At 34.8% G+C, this 26,968-nt stretch overlaps 1 protein-coding gene and 1 long non-coding RNA gene across 3 annotated transcripts in view; one reads left to right on the top strand and one right to left on the bottom strand.

Moving 5' to 3' along the window:
* Positions 1 to 26,968, bottom strand: part of LOC125175193 (uncharacterized) — a 256,162-nt gene that overhangs the window by 26,714 nt on the left and 202,480 nt on the right. The gene's annotated exons all lie outside the window — the stretch shown is intronic.
* Positions 1 to 26,968, top strand: part of SPATA16 (spermatogenesis associated 16) — a 251,744-nt gene that overhangs the window by 65,482 nt on the left and 159,294 nt on the right. For both annotated transcript variants that reach the window (XM_047875541.1, XM_047875540.1), the window contains exon 3: positions 10,916 to 11,061. In XM_047875541.1, the coding sequence (XP_047731497.1) occupies positions 10,916 to 11,061 (146 nt within the window). The remainder of the gene's footprint in view (positions 1 to 10,915; positions 11,062 to 26,968) is intronic.

Below are 26,968 nucleotides of genomic sequence, written 5' to 3'. Positions count from 1 at the left end.
AATCTGAACAGAATAATAATCAAATAAGAAAAAAGAGATGAAAGGAACTGGGTTCAAATTTTTTTCAACTATTTATTTCAGAACATTCCACAACATTGGAAAAGATAGGAATCTTTCTAGTTTGTTTTACAAAGCTAGCATAAACCTGATACAAAAACGTGATAAGCATAACTCAGATTACATATTTGGAAAGGAATCAAATTATATATTTACTAAATAAAAATAGGTCAAGAAGAATTAGAACAGCCCAATTTAAAAATGAATAAAATTTAGGGGTGTCTGTGTGGCTCAGTCAGTTAAGTGTCTGACTTTGTCTCAGGTCATGATCTCATGGTTTGTGAGTTCGAGCCCCACATCCAGCTCACTGCTATCAGTGCAAGGCCCACTTCAGATCCTCTGACTCCCTCTCTCTCTGTCCTCCTCCACTCACTCTCTCTTTCAAAAATAAGTAAACATTTAAAAACTTTTCCAAAAGAGCACTTTTATAATCGAAATGTGGTTTTTTTGGATCGTGATGTATACTCCTGACTCAGCAGTTCCAGTATGTAAGAAAACATAATGACATATAGAATACAACAATTTGGAAATAATCAAATGTGTGGGCAAAGATGTATATACAAGGCTGTTCAATGTACATTATTTATGGCTCTGAGAACTTTCAATGCCATTAGAGAAATTTCTCACTGGAGAAAATATTGTATGGGGATCTAGTAAAATTGTGCCACCATCCAAAAAAATACAGTATACATCTGTATTTATTAATGTCTATTATATATTCAAAGAAAGAAACAAAAAATCAGGTTACATAATAATATGGATAATGAGAAATATAATTTTTGTAAATTGAAGGGTAAGGACAGATAGATCCATACAAATATCTAACAGTAACCATTTTTTATTCTTTTAATCATTTTTTAAATAATAGAACTTGAATGGTTTTTTTTCTCTTTATGACTTCTTAATTACCTAAATTTCTAATAGTTTAGTAGAGAGTTCTTTTCACTATCTGTGGTGAAGAACCAGTTCTGTTTCATTTTGTTTTTCTCCCAATCAGTTGTGGATTGATACTTTACTAAATACAGTAAAAATGAATTACTAGGAAAATGTGAAGTGAAAATAAGACAAAAATACAAAACCTACTTTTTTTATTATGAGATTCAACAGATATAATATTTCTCTGTTGAACTGGTATAAAAGTTTCTGAATATTTATTCTCTGTTTCTTTCCTGTTTCATCATAAATCAGTAGCTCATGGAATGACATTGTGTAGCACTAGTATGGTGATTAAAAGCACAGAGTCTAGGGCCAGACATCTAGGTAAAACTCCCAGTTACTAATTCTGTAGCCTGAGCAGATTACTTAAACTCTCTTAACTTCAGTTTCCTCATCTGTGAAATGAGCTTTATGGACCGAATGTTTATATCCACCCCTCCCCCACAATTCATATGTTGCAGCCTAATACCCAAGGTGATGGTATTAGGAGGTGAGCCTTTGGGGGTGATTTGGTTATGAGGGTACAGCCCTCACTAATGGGATTAGTGTCCTTATAGAAGAGACCCCAGTGAGTTCTCTGGATATCTGCCATTCTGCCATGTGAGGTTACAATGAAAAGTCAGCCAGTCTACGATCAGAAAGAGAGCCTCAGCAGAACTGGACCATACTAGCACCCTGATCTTGGACTTCTCAGTCTTTTTTTTTTTTTTTTAAGTTTATTTATTTTTGAGACAGAGAGAGACAGAGCATGAACGGGGGAGGCGCAGAGAGAGAGGGAGACACAGAATAGGAAGCAGGCTCCAGGCTCTGAGCCATCAGCCCAGAGCCCAACGCGGGGCTCGAACTCACGGACCGCGAGATGGTGCCCTGAGCCGAAGTCGGACGCTTAACCGACTAAGCCACCCAGGTGCCCCTTGGACTTCTCAGTCTTAAGAACTGTGAGAGCTGACTGTTGGATACTTAAGCCACCCAGTCTATGCTATTTTATCATAGCATCCTAAACTAAGATAATGGGCATGAAAATAGTGCTTCGTATTGTGATTATTAAATGGGGTAATAGAGGGAGAACACTTAGAACATTGCTTGTAATTATTTAAGTACTATTTAAATACTTTCATTTGTTATCACTAGTATTGCTTTTGTAAAAAGAAGTAGAATTTAATAATGAGGAAAATAAAGCCAATGACATAGCAGTCAATATTGAGATGCTCCTAGAATGAAGAGGTAAAAAAAAAAAAATCAGAAAACCTAAAGAGTAGAGACATAAGACACAAGAATTACTTTCTTAAGAAAGAAAACACAGCAGTTAGGATGAGACCAATAATCAAAGATGTAACTGAAGAAAAGTTTCATAAGTTAAACAAAACTGAGTATGGAAACACAAAGAACGTACCTCTTTCTAGGTAAAGTAGATGAGAACAGAATACATCTGAACTTATGATAGCAATATTTTGAATTATAAGAAGATAGAAAAAATACAACATGCTTGAGGAAAAGGAAGAAATTTCAATACAGGAAGTTTTTAAAAATTATATCTGGTTTCATTTTTTAAAAGTGCTATGTTTTTTCTTCTCTGCCTGCTAAATACAAGAATATAAATGGAGAACTATGTATTTACAGAGAAACATTCATTTCATGTGTCAAGAAATGTATATTCAGCCATGTTAATTTGCATGTGTAATGTTAACAAAAATACATTCTCAGCTGTGCACTAGCTCAGAAAAGTTACCATTCACATAACCCCTCTTGAAAAAATTACTTGGAAAAAACTACTTGGAAGTGGGTGCTAGCAAACTGAAAGATGATTAAGAAAAAAAATAAATAATGAGCTCATTATACAAAAGAACTTGCCAACTTCCCCCTGTGATTCCTGTCATTAAACACAGCCCTCATCTCATGGCAAATGTCCTCAGAGAAGAGTCCACAATGATGAAAATGTGGAAGGACTGATGCATCCTTTCACAATGGCTTCTGAATAAAACTTCAGAGCAAACCTCATTATGCGTTATTATTCCTCATTATAGGAATCAGTCTATAATTTGATGCAGAGAAAAAAGCCCTATAGAAAAGTCCCTCAGATATGATTTATCTTTCAAAACCCCAGTTAAACATAATTATAAGTGTGCTAAAAAGAAGGCAGGGGAGGGAAAAATTAGAGAGACATAAATACTAACATGATAATTCATTAAACTACTTTGAGATAATTGTACATTTGTATGCAGTTGTAAGAAATAATTCAGAGATCCCATGTATTCTTTATACAGTTTTTCTCAATGGTAAGATCTTGCAAAATATAGTACAATATCACCACCAGAGTATTAGAATTGATACAATCTACCATTATTAAGATTTCTCTAGTTTTACTTGTACTCATGTGTGTGTATTGTGTGTATTTAGTTCTATGCAGTTTTAAGATTTGTAAGATGCATGTATTCGCCCACCAAAGTCAAGATATAATGCTGTTTGTTCTATTGGCCTTTTATAACCACAACACCCATCCCATCACTAACCACTAATCCCTCACAATCATTAATCTGTTCTCTTTTCCTATAATTCTGCCATATAATAATGTAGTATGTAACCCTTTGGGGTTGGCTTTTTTTCATTCAGCATAATTTTCTAGTAATTAATTTAAGTTGTTGTATCACTCTTTTTTCTTCTTATTGCAAAATAATATCCATTCATCCATTGTATGTATGTACCACAGTTAAATCATTGACCCATTGAAGAACATCTAGGGTACTTGCAGTTTGGGGTAAACATTCATGTATGGATTTTTGTGAACATTAATTTCTCTAGGATAAGTGCCCAGGAGTGCAGTTGTTGAGCTGTATAGTAGTTGCATGTTTATTTAGAAACTGCCATATTGGGGACACCTGGGTGGCTCAGTTGGTTAAGCATCAGGCTCTTGGTTTCAGCTCAGGTCATGATCTCAGTTTGTGTGATTGGCTCTGCACTGACAGCACAAAGCCGGCTTGGGATTTCTTTCTCTCTCTCTCTCTCTCTGCCCCTCCCCTGCCTGTGCACACATGTGCACATTCTCTCGCTCTCTCTCAAACTAATTAAATAAACATGAAAAAAAAATTTTAAAGAAAAAAATAAACTGCCGTATTGTTTTTTCAGGTAGCTGTACCATTTTACATTTCTGTCATCAGAGTGTGAATGATCTTGTTTCTCAGCTTTCTCAGCTTTTGGTATCATTACTATTTTTTATTTTATCCATTCTGTACTTATAATTGGTAGTTTTAATTTGCAGCTCTCTAATTATTAATGATGGTGAACAGTAAACTGTCAAATATCTTGTATGTGTTTATTTGTCATCTGTATGTCCTTCTTGGTGAAATGTCTATTCATGTTTTTTGCCCACTTTCAAAGTGGATTTTTTTTTTCTATTGATGAGTTTTGATTCCATTACGGTCCAAAAATAAATATTCTGAATGATTTTAGTGTTTTCAATTATGTTGAGGTTTGTTTTATGCCCCACAATATAGTCTGTATAGGTGACTTTTACATGGGTGCTTAAGAAAAATATGTATTCTGCTGTGATTAGGTGGTGTTGTTCAGATCTTCTGTGTCCTTGGTGATTTTCTTTAGAGTATTTTTAGTATTTGCTTATAGGGGGATATTGAAATACCCAACTATAATTTTTACATGAGTATATTTTAAATATGTTTTGGTTTTTTCATTGACAACATATAAAAAGAAGCAAAGCATATGAAAAAAGGGTACAAAAATTATATACAATATATAATTTATCATGATAAAAAACATGAAAATTATGGAAACAAAAATGCCAAAACAAATTTTTTCAATGTTTTTTTTAATTATTGAAGTATAATTGACATATAATATTATATTAGTTTTAGGTGATTTGATGATTTCAGGTGGTACAATGATTTGATATTTTTATATATTGTAAAATGACCACCACAGTAAGTCTAGTTAATATCCATCACCAGACATAGTTACAAATTTTTTTCTTGTGATGAGAACTTTTAAGATTTAACTTCTTCACAACTTTCATATATGCAATAATATTACTAACTATTGTCCCCATGCTGTACATTACACCTCCATAAAGTTATTTATTTTGTAACTAGAAGTTTGTACCTTTTGATTCCTCTTAGCCACTTGCCCACATCCTGCCTCCCACATCTGGCAACCACCAATCTGTTCTCTGTATACATATTACCTTGGTTTTGGTTGTTTTTGTTCATTTTTTGTGATTTTGAGGTTCCACATTCAAGTGAGACAATACAGTTTTTGTCTTTGTCGGCCTTTCTTATTTCACTTAGTATAATACCCTGAAGATTTATCTATGTTGTTACAAATGGCAAGACTTTACTCTTTTCATGGCTTTCATTTTAAAGCTTTCAGCTTTTCATCATTGAGTATGTTAGCTGCGTGCTTGAGTATGTTGAAGTACATTTCCTCCATACTCATTTTGTTGAGTTTTTATCATATACGGATATTGAATTTTGTCAGATACCTTTTCTGCATCTATTAAAATGGTAATACGATTTTTAATTCTTCATTTTATTAATGTGATATATCACAATGATTGTATATGTTTGAACCATCATCCTTGCATCCCTGGAATAAATCCCACGTAATCGAAGGTATATGATCCTTTTCATGTATTATTGAATTTGGTTTGCTAATGTTTTGTTGAAGATATTTACACCTGTGATTATCAGGGATATTAGAAATATGCCAAACATTAAAAGAAAATGTAGGGGGGAGCATCTGGGTGGCTCAATCAATTGAGTGTCTGACTTTGGCTCAGGTCGTGATCTTACGGTTTGAGGGTTTGAGCCCTGCGTTGGGTTTTGTGCTGACGGCACAGGGTCTGCTTCGGATTCTTGGGTCTCCCTCTCTTTCTGACCCTCTCCTGCTCATTTTCTCTCTCTCTCTCTCAAAAATGAGTAAACATTAAAAAAGAAAGAAATATATCAAAAATTAATGGCAATTACACATTGTGATAGAGTTATGGATAAATTATTGTCTATCTTTAGATGTTTTTGTGACTCCAAAAACAATATAAAAACCTTGAAAATTATTTATTGGATGGATGACATATACTCTTATTTGTGGATATTTGTTAACTAAAATAATGCATATTTTTCAAATTTATTATTCTTCCCTAGATCTTCAGGAATCACTCAAAATTATGTTTCAGAAATATAGTGGGCAAGCACTCATCATATAATATCCTAAAAGGGGGAGAATCCTATTAACAATATTAGTCTTGATAATGCTGATCTTAAATTAAAAAAAAATACATGGTTGCATTTTTAAGAATAAGACCCACAATATAATATTTAATATTGGTTATTTCTGCTGTTATGGGGATTTGTGTTATTTTTATAGGTTGTGTGTGTGTGTGTGTGTGTGTTAACATTTATTTGATTTTGAGAGACAGAGAGAGACAGCAGGAGCAGGGGAGGGGTGGAGAGAAAGGGAGACACAGAAGCCAAAGCAGGCTCCAGACTCTGAGCTGTCAGCACAGAGCATGATGCGGAGCTTGAACCCACGAACTATGAGATCATGACCTGAGCCAAAGTCAGACGCTTAACCGACTGAACCACCTAAGCACCCCAATTTTTATCTGTATTTTTAAACAAACCTTGAAATTTCTTTATGACAAAATTTCTGAAAATAATTTTGATATTTATTTCTTAAGAGAACCTTGAGATATTTTAGAAAAAATGTTTTATAACTCCAAAGTATTATCTTGTTTTCAGAAAATTATCATATATATTTTATAAATATGTATATTCTTTTTTTTTTTAATTTTTTTTTCAACGTTTTTTATTTATTTTTGGGACAGAGAGAGACAGAGCATGAACGGGGGAGGGGCAGAGAGAGAGGGAGACACAGAATCGGAAACAGGCTCCAGGCTCTGAGCCATCAGCCCAGAGCCCGACGCGGGGCTCGAACTCACAGACCGCGAGATCGTGACCTGGCTGAAGTCGGACGCTTAACCGACTGCGCCACACAGGCGCCCCTGTATATTCTTATTAAAATTTGAACCCGTGATTCAAATTTACTACTGAAATTTTAACATTTAGCTCCTCATCAGAACAATAACTATACCCATAGGATTTTTCATTGTATTTTCCCTTAAATAATATTCTTTTAATTTGTCCATGCTTCATTGAAAAATATTTTAGTCTTCCTTTGTAAACAAAAAATTAATACCCAATAATAATATTTCCCAGTTCAAAGTCTCCTCACTGATGTATTATCCAATAGTCTAAAAGTTTTTATTCTGTTGTGTTCATGACTTATTTTACCAAAGACTTACGTATATAATTTCAGGCAAATATTAGTTGAACAAAGTCACCTTTCCTACATTCAACTCATACCACACTAAAGTCCTTTATCTTCTAGAGAAATAAAGTCTGTACAAATGTCTGCATATAAATTTAAAAATTCAGTAAAATATCTGGAATTTTTAAATACTGATGCCAAACTTTTGTCTACATTTACCTATAATCCTACCTTTAATTTCAGCATATTTGATAACAATTTGCCTAATTGCAAGGCTTATTTCAAATAAGTCTAAAGGTTGATCATTTTCATTCTTATTCTGACCTTCAATTTTATAGAAGTAGAGAATATCACTGTTGTTAGAAGACTAATCTTCTAACAACATTTATTCTTCACTTTCAGTGTTTGTAGAAAAAGCCCTTAATAGTCTGAAGGTCTATTTTTTGCCATGTAAGATCTGAATGTCCTCATTGAGGTCACCCTGTAACTACTCCCTGAACAGCCCACACCTTCATCCCACAAAAAGTTTGCCCGAGGGGGCATCTGGGTGGCTGTCAGATTTCAGCTCAGCTGGGTGACTCTTGATTTCAGCTCAGTTCATGATCTCACAGTCCCAAGATAGCAGTCTGCAGCAGGCTCCTTGCTGGGTGTGAAGCCTGCTTGAGATTCTCTCTCTCTCTCTCTCTCTCTCTCTCTCTCTCTCCCTCTGCCCCTCCCACCCCACACTCTCCACTCTATCAAAAAAAAAAAAAGTTTGCCTGAGAAAGGAGGCTTATCTGCTCCATCACATCAGAGAGGAACACAGACAGGAAGGGTCAAAGAATGCACTCAATGGGTGACTTGTTTGCTTATTGTTTTATTTGTGTAAGATTTTATATGAGGAATTCAGGAGGTTTGGGTATTTGAGACTTGAAAAAAGTGCTGATTTCATTTAGAAAATAAAGTTAATGAAGAAAGTCTAGAATTTTAATGCTTTGATATACTAACAAAACTACACAATTTTTACTCACTTCATTTTCTACTGATTTGGGCTTTATGAAGAGCTATTCCATTCAAAAATCTTTTTTTCCCCTAGATGATTGTCCGTGTAGGTATTTCTAGGTCCTAAAGGATCAGATTGGCAGAAGGGAGATGCTATCCCAAGCTGCTATGTTCAAACTACAGTGCTTAAAGTATATTTCAAGATGTGTTTATAACCACCTTGACATTTGTGAGGGTCAGACTCAGGAATAGTTACTAAATCAGTGTTAAATGTTTTGTCTCTTTTATTACCAATTAATCGGGTGATCTTTATAAAACATCGAAACTAAGGTCATCCACAAATCGTCTTTCCTTTTTTTCTTCTAAAATAATTGAGAAAAAGGTTTTATAGTATGTACTTTGAGAATCCTTTTAAGAACATGAGTTAAATTTGTCTATTTTTCTAAAAGATAATTTTTTTCTTAATTTTTAATGTTTATTTATTTTTGAGAGAGAGAGAGAGAGCGTGAATGGGGAAGGGGCAGAAAGAGAGAGGAAAACACAGAATCCGAAGCAGGCTCCAGGCTCTGAGCTGTCAGCACAGAACCTGACGCGGGGCTCGAACTCACAAACTGTGAGATCATGACCTGAGTCGAAGTCGGATGCTTAAACAACTGAGCCACCCAGGTGCCCCTCTAAAAGATAATTTGAAGGAAAGATGCTTATATTTGATCATGTATACATAGTTTTTACAGGAAAAGGGATAATAGCTTATATGTCTAAAGAGCTCTTATAATAAATAAGAGATTAACATGTCAATGGAAATAGGCAAGGGATTTAAAAAAATAGGAATTTACACAGAGCTAAAACCAGCCAAAATTCACTTTATCTTTTTTTAATTTTTATTTATTTGAGAGACAGAAAGGGGGGGGGGAGGGGAGCAGAGGGTAAGAGAGAGACACACAGAGGATCTTAAGCAGGCTATATGCTCAGTGTGGAGCCCAATGTGGGACTCCATCCCATGACTCTAGGATCATGACCTGAGCCGAAATCAAGAGCCCTACTCTCAACTGACTGAGCCACTGAGGGACCCCAAAACTCACTTTAAAAAGACCTATCTAATGCAAATTAAAATATAAAGGTGGTAATATTTGTCTGGCAATTAGTATTAGATTTAATAAATATTTATTGACCAAATAAATGAAGTAACGGTTTTCACCAGATAGGAAAAAACTTTTAAATAATATGAATTTTCACAATTGACAGGATATCCAGACAAAAGATAATCGTATCAGGTAACTATCAATTCAAACTAGTGATATTAAACATCTAGACTCTAGATTTTATTTAAGCTTATAGCTTTTGGATAAAATTAAGAGAAATACATTTTAGAACAGAATATAGCCATTCTCAAACAAATTTCACTTTATTTTTTTTTAACGTTTTTTATTTATTTTTGGGACAGAGAGAGACAGAGCATGAACGGGGGAGGGGCAGAGAGAGAGGGAGACCCAGAATCAGAAGCAGGCTCCAGGCTCTGAGCCATCAGCCCAGAGCCTGATGCGGGGCTCGAACTCACGGACTGCGAGATCGTGACCTGAGCTGAAGTCGGACGCTTAACCGACTGAGCCACCCAGGCGCCCCACAAATTTCACTTTAAAAAATAGTTGACCATAATGTTAATGTAAATGATAAGCCAGTGTTGACTTAATCTATAAAAGAAAAATTAGTTTAAACTATATCATTTAAACAAACAGTTTTTAGAATATAAGAAATTCTATATTAAGGTATTTATAAACAGATATTAATTCCAAATATTACTATCCCTCATGAGACAATTTTACCCAGTATATGGTCAGATGGAAATAGAAAAGAGCAAAAAAGCAGATATTCTGAATAAGGTCACTAAACAGAAAGTGGGGTTTCTTCTTCCCCATCAGCCTTAATTCCAAAGAACAGTAGAAAACTCTGAGGGGAAAACAAGTGCCAATCTATCGTTGTCATATTATTTACACTTCTTAATGTTTGGGGTTCTCCTAAAAAATTAATTATTTTCTTCATCTGCAGTTTATCTATGGTGCCCAGAAACCACTGACTTCCTGGAATTTTTATTAAGAATTCCACATTCTTGCCATGTTTTTCAGATACTGTGGTCTCTGCCAATAAATTCTAATAAATTTTCACTTCTTTTCTTTCAATAACATCTTAGAGAATATGATTCAGACTCAAATTAATCACCGATCATGTTAATGGTTCCTAGGAGTTTATTTCCGATACCCCTTATTATATTAAATCAGACTTGATAGTGTGCTAGATCATTGCTCTGCTGGGTTTTCATAAAAGTACTGGTATTTAATATGATTTATACCTGGTTTTCTGTTAATATCTTTGCTTATTATATGCTTTATTTTTAAAATAGACATTCTCAGCAAATGGCATCCTCTTAAAATATATCATTCTTTTAAAATGTTTTACAGGAAGCATTTTGCAGTAAAATGTGTTACTTATTTTATATTATAGTCACATAATAGTGAATAGGAATAGTTTATTTAATTTATAATCAAAAAATTAATATTTAACTGATATTTTGGAAAAAGTATGCATACATATATGTGTTTTGCTTATATAAAAGATCAATTATATACCAAGATTATCAGGAAATTTAAAGTCTTTTTTTTTTTATTTTAAGCTTTGTAGCAAAGGGGCAGCTCTGGGAAAACCATTTGAAGCATCTGCTGAAGATATAGCAAGTGTAGCAAGTTTCATTGAGACAAAGCTTGTTACATGCTATCTACGCATGAGGAAACCCGACCTTGCCCTAAATCATGCACACAGGTAAAATGAAGTATTAATGGCTACAAGTAAACGCTGTTCATGCAAGCAGAGGGCACTATGTGAGCTTGTATTATCAACTTCCATTTCATTTAAATTTAAAGACAAAACAAAAAACATTTCTTTAGTACTTGATTTATGTTAAACTAGATAATGATAAAGAGGACAAAGGGCATCTTAAACCCTAATGGAAGAAATAAACACACAACTACACATAATGCAGGGCAAAATAAAAAGGCAGGTATCTGGAGTAGCAAATTACTACAGGAAGAGAGGAAGGAGTGAATAAGGTAAGTGAGGGATCAGAAGGATGAGAAGGATTTCCAAAAATGCACAAGATATGGAAAATGGTGGAAGGAAATTCAGACTAAACCATAAGCAAAGAGTTGACAGTACATGGTTTATTTGATGATAGGATGTCTGATTCAAAGGATGCTTTGCAAGGGTAAGTGTGACAGCTGCCAAAAGGCATGAAACACTTTTTATCATTGTCCTTAAAGATTTCTTTTTATAGTTCTATCCTTCTTCAGAACTCTGGATCATTATGTTATCTTGTGGCTTCCCAGAATCCCCCAGGCCTCTTTTTCTTCTGTAAACATGTACCTCTCATATGTCCTGTTTCCTAAATGCCTTACTCTTACCATGGGTAATAGTTTAATATACAGCAAAGCTAAAGTGATTATGTTATGCTTTTCAAATAGCTGTTTGCTTAGAATTATGATGCCTCCTCCCTTCCTTGCCTAACTTTGAGCAATTTACCTAGAACTTCTTGTCTTATTCATTCTCTGGTCTCACACATTCTGCACTTCTTTTGGATACAATAACAAATCACTATCAACATGAGAAGATAATGCCTGTCTTGTTAATAATCACTAGGAAACCTAACTATCAGTTATATTAAGACCCATCTTGTAAGTGGGAGATCTGCCAGCAAGGGAAACATTATTTATGGCTCCACATCCATGAGGATTTAAAAGATCTCCCCAAGATTCCTCACAGTCATAAGGAAATCTCAAATCTGTAGGCTTACCCTTGCCATCAAAGACCTGCAGACAACAAAATCACTTTGAAATCCACAAGATAACCTGCTTGAAAGAAATCTCCCTGCTTAAGTCAACTACAGAACCTCAAGGCAGAGTCTCTTTGGCACCAAAAGAAAATTCAACCCAATACTTTCTGGAAGCATTTTATGTATCCATAGTTTCCAAACCCAATATTGGGACATGCAGTCTGTCAAATAATTTTATTCCATTTCCATTTGAAAGGATCAATATTGGAAATGTAACATATATTTCAGTATGTCAAAATATTGGAATTCCTGGGCTACTTGGGTGACTTATAATTACAAGAGGAAAAATATTTGAAATTGGAACTGACCCGGAAAATCTATAGGCATATGTAAACAATAATAAATGAAGATGCACAGAAAGTAACTATTTATCACCTTCTCCATGGTTTTCACCACACATAAAGAGGGCCACCAGCATGGCCAACATTTTAAGAAAAATATCTCCTGGATATCAGAATGGGTTTGATGGAATTTTAAATCATTTTTTAAAGTTTATTTATTTTTGAGGGAGAGTGACAGAGACAGAGACAGATACAGAGTGTGAGCAGGGGAGGGGCAGAGACATAGGGAGACACAGAATCTGAAGCAGGCTCCAGCCTTGAGCTGTCAGCACGGAGCACAATGCAGGACTTGAACCCATGAACTGCAAGATCATGACCTGAGCCAAAGTCAGAGAAGCTTAACTGACTGAGCCACCCAGGTGCCCCTAAATCATTTTTAATAATAAGAGTTTCAAATGGCATGATCACATAAAAAATCAACTCAGTGTTATAAAAATAAGTGTGAACATAAATGTAAAATTGCACTGTAATCCAAATATAAGAAACAATAAAATGCTACAGGTCCTAACAATGCAAAGATAAATTTCAATAATTTCACTGTTGAGATTTAGCAATTTTTGTTTTAAAACTAAGAGAACTCTTTGAAGATTTAAAAATTGCTGAGGATATTTAATGGTGAATAGTAAAATGATCTTACCAATTACACTCAGATTAACTTTTATCTTTTTTTTTCTATAGTATAAGAACTTTTGCTTCTGTTTCTAAGTTGAACATTAAATAAGAAATGCAAATCAATAAAGGTTAAACAGTCAATTCATACAATTAATAATGCACTGAGTGAAATAAATCATTTTACTGGGCTTGTCATACTGCAGAACTGCAGAAGCCAGTGCATATGATTCTAATATTAAAGTGTTTTTAAAGATCTCAGATTTTAAAACACAGACTGATATATAATCAATAAATATATTTCTCAAAATAATTAATCAGAATTCTCAATCTAGAAATAGCTTACAATCATTAATTATACAATGAATGCAGAACTTTGCTTTTGTATTATTACCATATTGTGATGGTTGATACTAATCATGAATCAAAATTAAAATATTCCTTTTTTGCATTTATTTGCATTTGCTAAAGCATTCTTTCTTTAATTTTATGTAAATGTGAGGTCTGCTGCATATCTTTAGGAGATTTGTTAGCACAAAAATTAGCTTAAAAACCATCATGTAGTTTTGTTTCTGATAAAACTAAATGCATATTGTTTTGTCATGTGGAAGACTACAGGAACCATAACTTTATGGTTTTAAGTTCAACAAAGATACATTTTGAAATTAATCAGATGTGTACTGATATTTAAAATATGAAACTAAGTGATATAAAGGCTCTAGAAACAATTATTAATAATTTTTTTCCTAATAACACGTCCAAAGTGGCAGATATGTATACCATGGTATTTTTACTTCAACCAAAAGTGATGCCTAGATTCACGAAACACATCAATTTCTGTGCTTACCTCATCAGATTAGTGCCATTGTTTATCAGGAAGTGTTTTGAATATTCCTAAGATTGATTTCTACTCTCAACAAGAGTAGAAATTGTGCTATAACTCTTTTTCTATCATATAATTACATTTTGATGTATATAATTGTAAACATTTTAATGATGCATGCCACTTTTTTGCGTGTTTCTCACCTGTAGATTCTTATTTGTTTGTTTTCGTTGCAGAATTTTGATGCCACAAGGTAGCAAGCAAGATGAAATCTAAAATACCAAATATGTACAAAAGATCAGATTTTCAATTTTTTTTAATAATGGTGGCATCTACATTCATTCATTCATTCATTCAACAAATATTTATTGAATGCCTACTAATACCCTGTGCTATGCAAGTGGGGAAGCAGTTGTAACAGGAAACGTATGGTATTTATACACATTAGAAGAAATGTCAAAGTGTGAAAAACAAATGAATATTAATAAATACATGAGAAAAAATAATGTGATAAATGCTATGAAGGAAATAAACATAATTTAATGTTACAGAGGCAGTATGGTATATTGAATCGGAGAAGAGTCTGGAATATGACTGCCTAGGTTCAAATTCTGACTCCCCCACTCATTAGTTAGCCTGAGTTTAATCCTCTATGAAGTTAGGTTATAATAATAGTACCTACTTCACAAATATTATTTCACAAAGTTTTGTGAAAATAAAGTTTTGTGAAAATTAAATATAAATCCATGAATTTTTTTTATTCCATCCATGACAGAGTTACTGGTAATGGACCTATTTTTCCACTGTAAACAACCATAAAACTGGACAAAATATATTAGGCAACTGTTTTCAGGTAATGGACAATGGTCACAGCAGGACTATGATCCTTGAGAGAAGGGAAATACACATGGTGAGCCCCACAATTTTCTCAGTTTTTTGTGAGGGTTATTTTCCTGCCCTAATTTGGAGAGATGGATAACAAGTTAAATTGTTGTCTCACTGAGCTGAGGAGGCAGAGATGAGAATACTAGACTGAAAAAGGGAAAAGCTATAATTTATAGGGTAAGTGGCCTAAGAAGAGGGAGCTGTGTGAGGAGATGGGGTAGAAGTCTGCATGAGGATTTATTATAGGTTCTTAGCCAATGTGAGGAGTGAGGCTCCATGTAGCAGAGATTCCCTGCTGCAAGACTAAGTGCTAAATGGAAATATGAGAGGACCTGCAGTGATGGGATATGGTGGAGTGTCCACATGAAAAGACATCAATGAGTACCTCAGTCATTCAGTTGAGACCCCAGAAAGGCCATGTTTAAGAGTAAGGATCGTGGCCTCTAGAAAGGACCACACATTAGGATTAAGCTTAAAACCAAAATAGACCTGCCCTAACAAAGACTAAAGCTAAGCATGACAAGAAAAAACGTATACACCATTTAATTACTTGATAAGGGAAAAAAGAAATCAACAAATTTGCAGGGATGATGCAGAATCTGATTCCTTACACAGTTTCATCCAGAATGTCCAGCATAAAATTAAAAATTAATACACATGCAAAGAAGTGGTTAAATAAGACTCATACTTAAGAAAAGAAAAAGTCATAGAAACAGACCCTGAGCTGCCCCAAATGTTGGAATTGGTAGAGAAAGACTTTAAAGAGCTGTGAAATATAGGCCCAAGGCCCTTGAGATGCAATGGTAATAATAACTGGAGAGATGAGAATCTCCACAGAAAAATAAAAACTAAGAAAATAACTAAATGGAGATTTTAACACAGATTAATAAAATATCTGAAATTTTGAAATGTACCGATTGAACTTTGGAGACTGCTAAAGATTGAAGACAAATTATAGAAATTACCCAATATGAAGAATGGAGAGAAAAGAGATTTTAAAAAATTAACCAATACTTCAGTGACCTGTCCTCAGGTACAGTAGCAGGAAATCTAGAATACATGTAACTGAAGTCTCAAAGGGAAAGGAAAGAGGGAATCAGACATTAAAGTAGTTACTGAAAATTTTCCAAATTTTGTGAAAAAGTAGGAATATTCAGTTAGCCCCAACCAGGATAAAAACAAAAAGAACCACATCTAAGAACATCATAATCAAATTCTTGAAAATCCAACATGGAGAGAAAATATTAAAGGCAGCCAAAAGAAAACAATACATTACATACTACAGAACAGTGATACAAGTAATAGATGACTTTTAATTAGAAATAATAGAGGCTAGAATACAATGGACTAACTTTAAAACTGATGAAAGAAAAACCACAAATAATAAGATTACATATTTTGATGTGAAATATTTGACTACAATACCACAAAGACCTGTGGGAGGGAGTACAAATGTCATTTTACTACTAAGACTTTTACATAACATAGTACAATATTAACTCTAAGTAGTCTGTGTTCAATTAAGGTTTCATGTTATAATCCCTACAGTAGCCATTAAAAGATAGAAAAAGTATAGCTAGCAAGTCAATAATGGACTTAAAATTATATACTAAAGATTCAATTAACTAAATATAAGTCAGAAAGGTGAAAGAGAGGAACAAATAATGGATGGAATACTGGAAGATAATAGCAAGATGGTAGAGTTGAACCAAACTACATTAATAATTACATTAAATGTACATTAACTAAACTTTCCAATTAAAAGGTAGAGATTGCCAGTCTGGATTAAATCACAATATTTATATACTGTCTACAAAAAATATGTAGGTTGGAAATAAAAGGGAGAAAAATGATCTACTTATACAGTAAACATAAAAACTTGTTTTTATGTCAGGTTTGTCTATATTAATATCAGACAAGGTAGAAATTAAGAAAAGGAGCATTACTAGAGATAAAAATAAGACTCTGTAAAATTTTAAAAATGTGAAATCTGACAGAGCTTGTTCCCTAACCACAATGGAATATGGTTAATGTAATTATTATATCAGAAATCATTAATAGTAAGATATCTAGAAAATCTCTCCAAATACTTAGAAATTAAACAATGTATATTTAAATCACCTTTGGGGCAAAATATAAGGAAACAAAACAACCAAAGGCATGGATTTGAATCTCTGCTTCATCAATTACTAGCTTTGACTTCTGCAAGAAACTTAACTTCCCTTTAAGTCAGTTTTCTCATTGTTAAATCTAAGTAAAATGATTTAAGTCTTCCCTGAATCTCAAAATATATCATATTTGTACTTTTTTCGATCCCACCACCACCATTTCCAATGGTATTTATTATTTTCAGTGGTATTTATTATTACCAATAAACTATATATGCATAGAGGAGATTATTATTTTTCAGATACCTTTTTGAACCCATCACATACTCCATAAAGTAGACAATTTGAAAACTTCTATGAAAATACAATTTTTAAGGTGTTATATACACAATTTTGAGGATAATTAAAGTGTTCAGAAGTGATATGAGCTTAAAACATTAAAATATTTGGAAAGAGAAGAAGATAGCAGTGGAGTGGGAAGACCTAGGCTTGTCTCCTCCCATGAACACAACTAGATAACTATCAAATCATCCAAATACCCCAGAAATTGACCTGAAAACTGACAGAACAAACTCAACAAACTCTGCAACCAAAGGGAGAGAAGAGACCACACTGAAAAAGGTAGGAAGTGTGGAGATGTAGTTTAAGGGAGAAATGAATCATGGGTGCTATGGAGAGGAGGGAACCATGGTTGCAGAGAAGGGCAAGAGAGAGAAAAGCACAGAGGGGAACACACTAGGAGAACATTTCCCCAAAGCCCCCCCCCCCCCATTGGCTTGGAAAATCAGATGGACTGAATTTTGTGAGTTCTTGCAACCAGTGGGGCTTAAAGCCTGGATTTTTAAAGGTCAGTGGGCTTGGCTGGGGTAGAGCCTGGGGGGTATTGCCCTGCTCCTGGAGAGAAGGCAGGCAAATAACCCAGGAGCAGACAGCAGGGATACAGCAATCTTTAGAATGCCTGAGGCATATGGGAGGTTGGAGGTGGGGAGATTATTCACTCTTCTTAGAGCAAGTCCCTGAGAAGCAGGAGTTCACAGAGTCACTTCTCCAGAACAAAGGAGTTAGCTGACACCACTTTCCTTCCCAGCCCCTAGCATAAACACAGAGCCACCTACAAGAAGCAGTACAACACTGACACTGGCTGCCTAACTTGCTTATACCAAGCCACACCCACCCCTGTGCTCTGGCAGGACTGCTATTCTCAGTTAAACTTCCTCAGTCCCAGTGCAGCAGTCCCCTCACCAAGAAAACCAACACAAATCCCTACTCACACCACATCAACCAGAGAGTTCTGCAGGACCTCAATTCTAGTGGAGTTGGTGTCAAGTCTTACTTCAGAAACAAACTAGAACACACCTAGTTTAAATTTGCCATATTCAGGCCAGGGACTGAACACTGCCTAAAAACAGCAAGAACAGCCTCTGCAGATGATCAGCCAAAACACAACAGCAGAACACATGCAGCACACACTGAAGACACTCCTTGAAGCAACAGTCCCTGGTCACTACATAACCTTTTATTCATTAAGCTATTACTTTCAGGACCAGGAGACATAACTGGATTTTCTAACACAGAGAAGAAAGCAGAAACGTAGACAAAATTCCAGGATGGAGGAATTTATCCCAAATGAAAGAACAAGATGAGGGCATGGCCAGAGATCTAAGTGAAAAAGATACAAGTAACATGCCTAATTGAGAATTTAAAGCAGCAATCATAAGGATACTCACTGGGCTTGAGAAAAGAAGACATCAGTGACACCCTTACCACGGAGATAAGTTTAAAAAGAATCAGAGATGAAAAATGCAATAAATGAGATTGGAAACAGGCTTGATGCAATGAACAGCAGACTGAAAGAAGCAGAGGAATGAATCAGTGACCTAGAAGACAAAATAATAGAAAATAATGAAGGTGAACAAAAGAGAGAATTATGCATCACAAAAATAGATTTAGGGAACTCAGTAACTCCATCAAATATAATAACATTTGTATCATAGGATTCCCAGAAGAAGAGAGAGAAAAGGGGGGGGGGGATTTATTTGAAGAAATAATATCAGAAAACTTCCCTAATTTAGGAAAGGAAACAGACATCCAGATCCAGGAGGCACAAAGAACTCCCACCAAAATCAACAAAAGGAGGCCAACACAAAGACATATTGCAACTAAACTTGCAAAATATAGTGACATAGGAAAAATCTTAAGAGTAGCAAAATGAAAGAAGCCCTCAACTTACCAGGGAAAACCCATAAGGCTAGCTAGAGATTCCTGAACAGAAAGTTGGCAAGTTGGAAGGGAGTAGCATGATATATTCAAAGTGCTGAATGGGAAAAATCTATAGCCAAGAATACTCTATCCAGCAAAGTTATCATTCAGAACTTAGAAGGAGAGATCAAGAGTTTCCCAGACTAAAAAAAATTGGATCAGATGGATGTAACAAATATACTCAGAACATTCCGTCACAAAATAGCAGAATATACATTCTTTTCAAGTGCACATGGGATATTCTCCAGAATAGATCACATATATGGTCACAAATCAGGCCTCAACAATTACAAAAAAATTGAAATCATACCATGCACCTTCTCTGACCACTAGAAAAAAAATTGGAAAGACCACAAATACATGGAGGTTAAAAAACATGCTACTAAACAGTGAATGGGTCAACCAGGAAATCAAAGAAGAAATTTTAAAAATAAATGAAACAAATGAAATGAAAATGCAGCAGTCTAAAATCTTTGGGATGCAGCAAAAATGGTCCAAAGAGGGAAGTATATAGCAATACAGACCTACAACAAGAAGCAAAACAATCTCAAGTAAACAACCTAATCTTACACCTAAAAGAACTAGGAAAAAAGAAAAAAACACAACAACAACAATAACAAAAGAAGCCTAAAGCCAGAAGAAGGAAGGAAATTATAAGTATTAGAGCAGAAATAAATTATATAAAATCTAAAAAGAAACAAACTATAGAAGAGATCAACTGGAGCTGGTTCTTTGAAAAAAATCAGTATCACCACAAATTACAATTATAAGAGAATATTATGAAAACCTATATGCCAGCAAATTGGAAAACCCAGAAGAAATGGATAAATTCCTAGAAACATAAACTACCAAAACTGAAACAGGAAGAAATAGAAAACCAGAACAGACTGATAACCAGCAAAGAAATTGAATCAGTAATCAAAAAACTCCCAAGAAACAAAAGTACAGGGCCAGATGGCTTCATAGGCAAATTCTACTAAACATTTAAAGAAAAGTTAGGGGCACCTGGGTGGCTCAGTCAGTTAAGCATCTGACTTCAGCTCAGGTCATGATCTCATGGTTCATGAGTTCGAGCCCCATGCTGGGCTCCATGCTGACAGTGCAGAGCCTGGAGTCTGCTGCAGATTCTGTGTCTCCTTCTCTCTGTTCCTCCCCTGCTTGCACTCTGTCTCTCTCTCTCTCTTTCTCTCTCTCTCAAAAATAAATAAACGTTAAAAAAATTCTAAGAAAAAAAAATTTTTTAAATAAAGAAAAGTTAATACTTTTCCTTCTCAAACTATTACAAAAAGTAGAAAAGGAAAGAAGACTTCCAAATTCATTGTATGAGATCAGCATTACTCAGATACCAAAACCAGATAAAGACTCCACTAGAAAAGACAACTACAGACCAATATCCCTGATGAACATAGCTACAAAAGTTCTCAATAAAATACCAGAAAATAAATTCAATAGTACATTAAAAAATCATTTACCACAATCAAGTAGGATTTATTCCTGGGTTGCAAGGGTGGTTCAGTATTCACAAGTCAAACAGTGTGATACACCAAATTAATAAAAGAAAGAATAAGAACCATATAATCATTTCAATAGATGCAAGAAAGGCATTTGACAAAGTACAACATTCATGATAAAAACCCTCAGCAGAATAGGTTTAGAGGGGAACATACCTCAACATACTAAAGGCCATATATGAAAAACCCACAGCTAATATCATCTTCAACGGGGGAAAGCTGAAAGCTTTTTTCCTGTATGGTCAGGAACAAGACAGGGATGTCCATTCTCACCACAGTTGTTCAACATAGTACTGGAAGACCTAGACACAGCAATCAGAAAACAAAAATAAATAAAAGGCATCCAAGTAAGCAAGGAAGAAGTAAAATTTCATTAGTTGCAGATGACATGATACTCTATATAGAAAACCCAAAAGACTCGACCAGAAATCTGCTAGAATTAATAAATGAATTCAGTAAATCCAAAGGATACAAAATCAACATATAGAAATCTGATGCATTTCTATATACCAATAATGAAACAGCAGAAAGATAAATTTAAAAAAATCCTATTTACAGTTACACCAAAAACAATAAGACACCTAGGAATAAACCTAACCAAAGAGGTGAAAGACCTGTACTCTGAAAACCATAAAACACTGATGAAAGAAATCGAAGATGGCACAAGGAAATAGAAAGACATTTCATGCTCATGAATTGGAAGAACAAAATATTGCTAAAATGTCTATACTACTCAAAGCAATCTACTCATTTAATGCAATCCTTATCAAACTGCCAACATCATTCTTGACAGAACAAGAACAAGCAATCCTAAAATTTGTATGGAACCACAAAATACCCCTAACAGCCAAAGAAACCTTGAAAAAGAAAAACAAAGCTGAAAGCATCACAATTCCAGACTTCCACTTATATTACAAAGCTGTAGTGATCAAAAGAGTATGGTACTTGCATAAAAAGAGACACATAGAACAATGGAACAGAACAGATAACCCAGAAATGAACCCATAACTATATGGTCAATTAATCTTCAACAAAGCAGGAAAGAATATCCAATGGGGAAAAGACTGTCTCTTCAACAAATGGTATTGAAAAAACTGTACAACAACATCCAAAAGAATGAAAGTGAACCACTTTCTTACACAATACACAAAAATGTATTCAAAATGGATGAACAACCTAAATGTGAGACAGGAAAACATAAAAATCCTACAGAAGAACATGGGCAGTAACCTCTTGGAAATCAGCTGTAGCAAGTTCTTTCTAGGCATGTCTCCTGAGGCAAGGGAAACAAAAGCAAAAATAAACTATTGGGATTTCATCAAGATAAAAATCTTCTGCACAGTGAAAGAGACAATCAACATAACTAAAAGGCAACCTATGGAATGGGAGATGGTATTTGCAAATGACATATCTTATATCCAAAATCTATAAAGAACTTCCCAAACTCAACACCCAAAAAACAAATAATCCAGTTAAAAAACAGGCAGAAGACATGAATAGACATTTTTCCAAAGAAGACAATCACTGTTTTAAGTGATCTTAAAACAGACATGATTCATGCCTACCTAAGTCCCTGGTAACAGACCCACCAACTGCAGATCCTACTGTGGATGTAGCAACAGCCACATGACCTGGCTCTAACTCATGTCAACTCCAGTTCCAGAGGTAGTCCCATCAGCCTGGGTAACCAATGGGAGCCAATATTGGAGCACACATATATTTAAAACAAATATTAACAGAACTAAAGGAGGAAATAAACAGAAATACAGTAATAGCAAGGGACTTCAATACTCCTTTCCCAATAATGGATAAGTCATCCAAACAGAAAATCAAAAAGGAAAAGCAGACTTGAATAACACTATAGACCAAATGGACCTAACAAATGTATACAGAGGCCCTGTGGCTGTTCCCCACTGATGTGGAGTGGTAGTAGCTAAATTTAAAAATATAAACACACACACACACACACACACACACACACACACACACACACAGAATATTCCATCCAACACTACCAGAATGCATATCCTTTCCAAGCCCACATGGAACATTCTCCAGGATAGATCATAAATAGAGCCACAAAGTAAGTCTTCACAAATTTAAAAATATTGTAAACATGTCAAATATCTTTTATGACCACAACAGTATGAAACTAGAAATAATTTAAAAAAAAAAAGAATATTGGCGAATTTACAAATGCATGCAAATCAAATGACATACTCCTGAAAATCCAATGAGTCAAAGAAATCAAAATGGAAATCAAAAAGTATCCTGAGTCAAAAAAAAAAAAAATGAAAACACAATATACCAAAACTTATGGGATCCAGCAAAACCAGTTCTAAAAGGGAAGATTATAGAGATAAATGCTTACATTAAGAAAAAAGGAAGGTATTAGGAGTGACTGGATGGTTCAGTCAGTTAAGCACCCTACTCTTGATAAGCAGCTCAGGTCATGATCTCACCATTTTGAAATTGAGCCGCATGTAGGGCTGTGGAACCTGTTTGGGTTTCTCTCTCTCCCTCTCTCTCTGCCCTTCCCTGCTTGCACACACTTTGTCTCTCCGTCTCTCAAAATGAAAAAGGAAATATTTTTAAAAAGAAAGAAAGATGTTAAATAAACAACTTAACTTCATACTTCAAGGAACTTGAAAAAGAAGAACAAACTAAACCTAAAGTTAGTAGAAAACAAGAAAGAATAAAAATTAGAGCAAAAATAAATGAAATGTAGAACAAAAAAAATCAACAAAACGAGTTGATGTTTTGAAAAGATAAAAAATATTGGCAAATCTTTAGTTAGACTAATCAAGAAAAGAGAAGATTCAAATAAAATTATAAATGAAAGAGAAGGCATTACAGCTTATGCCTCAGACATACAAAAGATTATAAGAGAATACCATAACCAACAAATTTGATAACCTAGAAGACATGGACAAATTCATAGAAACGTACAACCTGCAAAGACAGAATTATGAAGAAATAGAAAATCTGAACAGACTAATAAGTATGGATATCAAAGCAATAATCAAAAGTCTTCCCTCAAAGGACCAGAGGGCTTCACTGGTGAATTATACCAAACATTTAAAGAAGAATTAACTCCACTCCTCTCAAACTCTTCCAAAAACTAGAAGAGAATAAAATACTTTCAAACTTATTACCCTGATACAAAAGCCAAACCAGAACACTTTAAGATATGAAAATTACATTCCAATATCTTTGGTTAACATAGACACAAAAATCCTCAGAACAATACTAGTAAACTGAATTCAACAGCACATTAAAGGGATCATGCACTGGGGCGCCTGGGTGGCTCAGTTGGTTAAGCTTTTGACTTCAGCTCAGGTCATGATCTCATAGTCCATGAGTTCGAGCCCCACATCGGGCTCTGGGTTGACAGCTCAGAGCCTGGAGCCTGTTTCTTTTTTTTTTTTTTTTAATTTTTTTTTTCAACGTTTATTTATTTTGGGGACAGAGAGAGAGAGCATGAACGGGGGAGGGGCAGAGAGAGAGGGAGACACAGAATCGGAAACAGGCTCCAGGCTCTGAGCCATCAGCCCAGAGCCCGACGCGGGGCTCGAACTCACAGACCGCAAGATTGTGACCTGGCTGAAGTTGGACGCTTAACCGACTGCGCCACCCAGGCGCCCCTGGAGCCTGTTTCATATTCTGTGTCTCCCTCTCTGCCCCTCCCCTGCTCACGTTCTGTCTCTCTTCTCTCAAAAATAAACATTAAAAAAAAAAAGAAGGATCATGCACGATAATCAAGTGGGATGCATTCCTGAGATGCAAGGATGGTTAAACATTTGTAAACAAAAAACATAATACATCACTTTAACAAAGTAAAAGATAAAAATCATATGATTATCTGAATAGATGGAGAAAAAGCATTTGACAAAATTCAAAAGCCTGGTGATAATAAAAAAGTATATCTCTCAACAAATTAGGTAAAGAAGAAATACAACCTCAACATAATCAAGACCATATATGACAAGGCCACAGCTAACATCGTACTCAATGGTGAAAAACTCAAAGTTTTTCCTCTAAGATCAGGAACAAGACAAGTATGCTCATTGTCATCACTTATATTTAACATAGTGCTGGAAATCCTAGCCAGAGAAATTAGGCAAGAAAGATAGATAAAAGGCATTCAAATGGGAAAGAAAGAAGTTAAATTGTCTCTATTTGCAGATGGTGTGATTTTATAGACAGAAACCCTAAAGACTCCATCAAGAAACTGTTAAAACTAATAAAGAAATAGGGTAAAGTTGTAGGAAACAAAGTCAACATACAAAAATCATTTGCATTTTTATGCACTAACAATGAACTATCTGAAAAAAGACATCAAGAAAACAATCCTATTTATAATAGCATCAAATATAATAAAATAATACTAAGGAATAAATCTAACCAAGGAGATGAATGACCTATACACTAAAAACTGTAAAATATTGATGAAAGAAGACTCAAATAAATGAAAAGGTAACCTGTATTCATGGATTAGAAGAATTAATATTGTTAGAATATCCATACTTACCAAAGCAATTTATAGATTGAGTACAATCACTATGAAAATTCCAATGGTGTTTTTCACCAATCCTAAAATTTCAGCAATCCTAAAATTCATATGGAACCACAGAAAACCCTAAATAGCCAGAGCAATCTTGAGAAAGAACAAGGCTGGAGGCATTGCACTTCCTAATTTCAAACTATATTACAAAGCTAACAAAGAAATCAGACCCGAATGGTATTGGCATATAAACAGACACATAGATCAATAGAACAGAACAGAGAAACAGTCCAGAAATGAACCCACATATATATGAAAAATGGATCTATGACAAGGATGCCAAGCATATACAATGGAAAAAGGATAGTCTCTTCAATAAATGTTGCTGAAAGAAACTGGATATCCACATGCACACTAATGGAATTAGATCCTTATACCATGAACTCAAAATGGATCAAAGACTTAAAAATAAGCTCTGAAAGCATAAAAGTCCTAGAAGAAAATGTAGGGGGGGAAATCTCCTTGACATTGGTCTTGGCAGTGATTTTTCTGGATAGGACACCAATAGTACAAGCAACAAAAACAAAAATAAACAAGTGGAACTATGTCAAATTAAAAAGCTCCGCCCAGCAAAGGAAACAATGAACAAAAAGAAAAAGCAACCTATGGAATGGGAGAAAATATTTTCAAACCTTATATACGGTAAGGAGTTAACATGCAAAATATACAAGGGACTCTTACAACTCAAATGCCAAAAAAAAAAAAAAATAAATAAAATAAAAAACAGATTAAAATATTGGCAAAAGACCCAGATAGACGTTTTTCAAAGAAGACATACAAATGGCCAAGAGATATATGAATGGGCATCAACATTACTAATCATCAGGGAAATGTATATCAAAACAATGAAATACCACTTCATATCTATTAGAATAGCTATTATGGAAAAAACAAGAGAGATGCCTGGGTGGCTCAGTCAGTTAAGCTCTGGCTGTTATCTCACAGCTTGTGATTTTGAGTCCCACATCAGGTTCTCTGCTGCTAGCACAGAGCCCACTTAGGATCCTCTGTCCCCCTTTCTCTCTGCCTCTCCCCCGTTCATATTCTGTCTCTTTGTCTCTCTGTCTTTCTCTCTCTCTCTCACTCTCTCTCAAAAATAAACACTTAAAAAAAAAGACAAGAGAGGGGCGCCTGGGTGGCTCATTTGGTTGAGCGTCCAACTTTGGCTCAGGTCATGATCTTGCTGTTTGTGGGTTTGAGCCCCGTGTCGGGCTCTGTGCTGACAGCTCAGAGCCTGGAGCCTGCTTCAGATTCTGTCTCCTTCTCTCTCTGCCCCTCCCCACTTGTGCTCTCTCTGTCTCTCAAAAATAAATAAATGTAAAAATAAATTTAAAAAAAAGACAAGAGAGAACAAGTGTTGCCAAAGATATAGACAAAAGGGAACCCTTGCACACTGTTGATGGGAATGTAAATTGTTATAGCCATTTTAGAAAAAAATAGAGAGTCTTCAAAAATTAAAAATAGAACTACTGTATGATCCAGCAATCCTACTATTAGATAGATATCCAAAGAAATAAGGTCAGTATCTTGAAAGGATATCTGCATTTATGTGTTCATTGCAACATTTTTCACAATAGTTAAAATAAGGAAACAAACTGAATGTCTGTGAATGGATGAATGGATAAAGAAAATCTGATATGTATACAAACACACACACACACACACACACACACACACACACACACACACTGGAATGTAATCCAACCATAAAAAGTAGGAAATCCTGTTATTTGTGACAACA

This window comes from Prionailurus viverrinus, chromosome C2 (assembly GCF_022837055.1).
Source record: "Prionailurus viverrinus isolate Anna chromosome C2, UM_Priviv_1.0, whole genome shotgun sequence".
Lineage (NCBI taxonomy): Eukaryota > Metazoa > Chordata > Mammalia > Carnivora > Felidae > Prionailurus > Prionailurus viverrinus.
The sequence above is the reverse complement of the archived record's forward strand: the minus strand, read 5'-3'. Positions and strand labels throughout refer to the sequence as shown.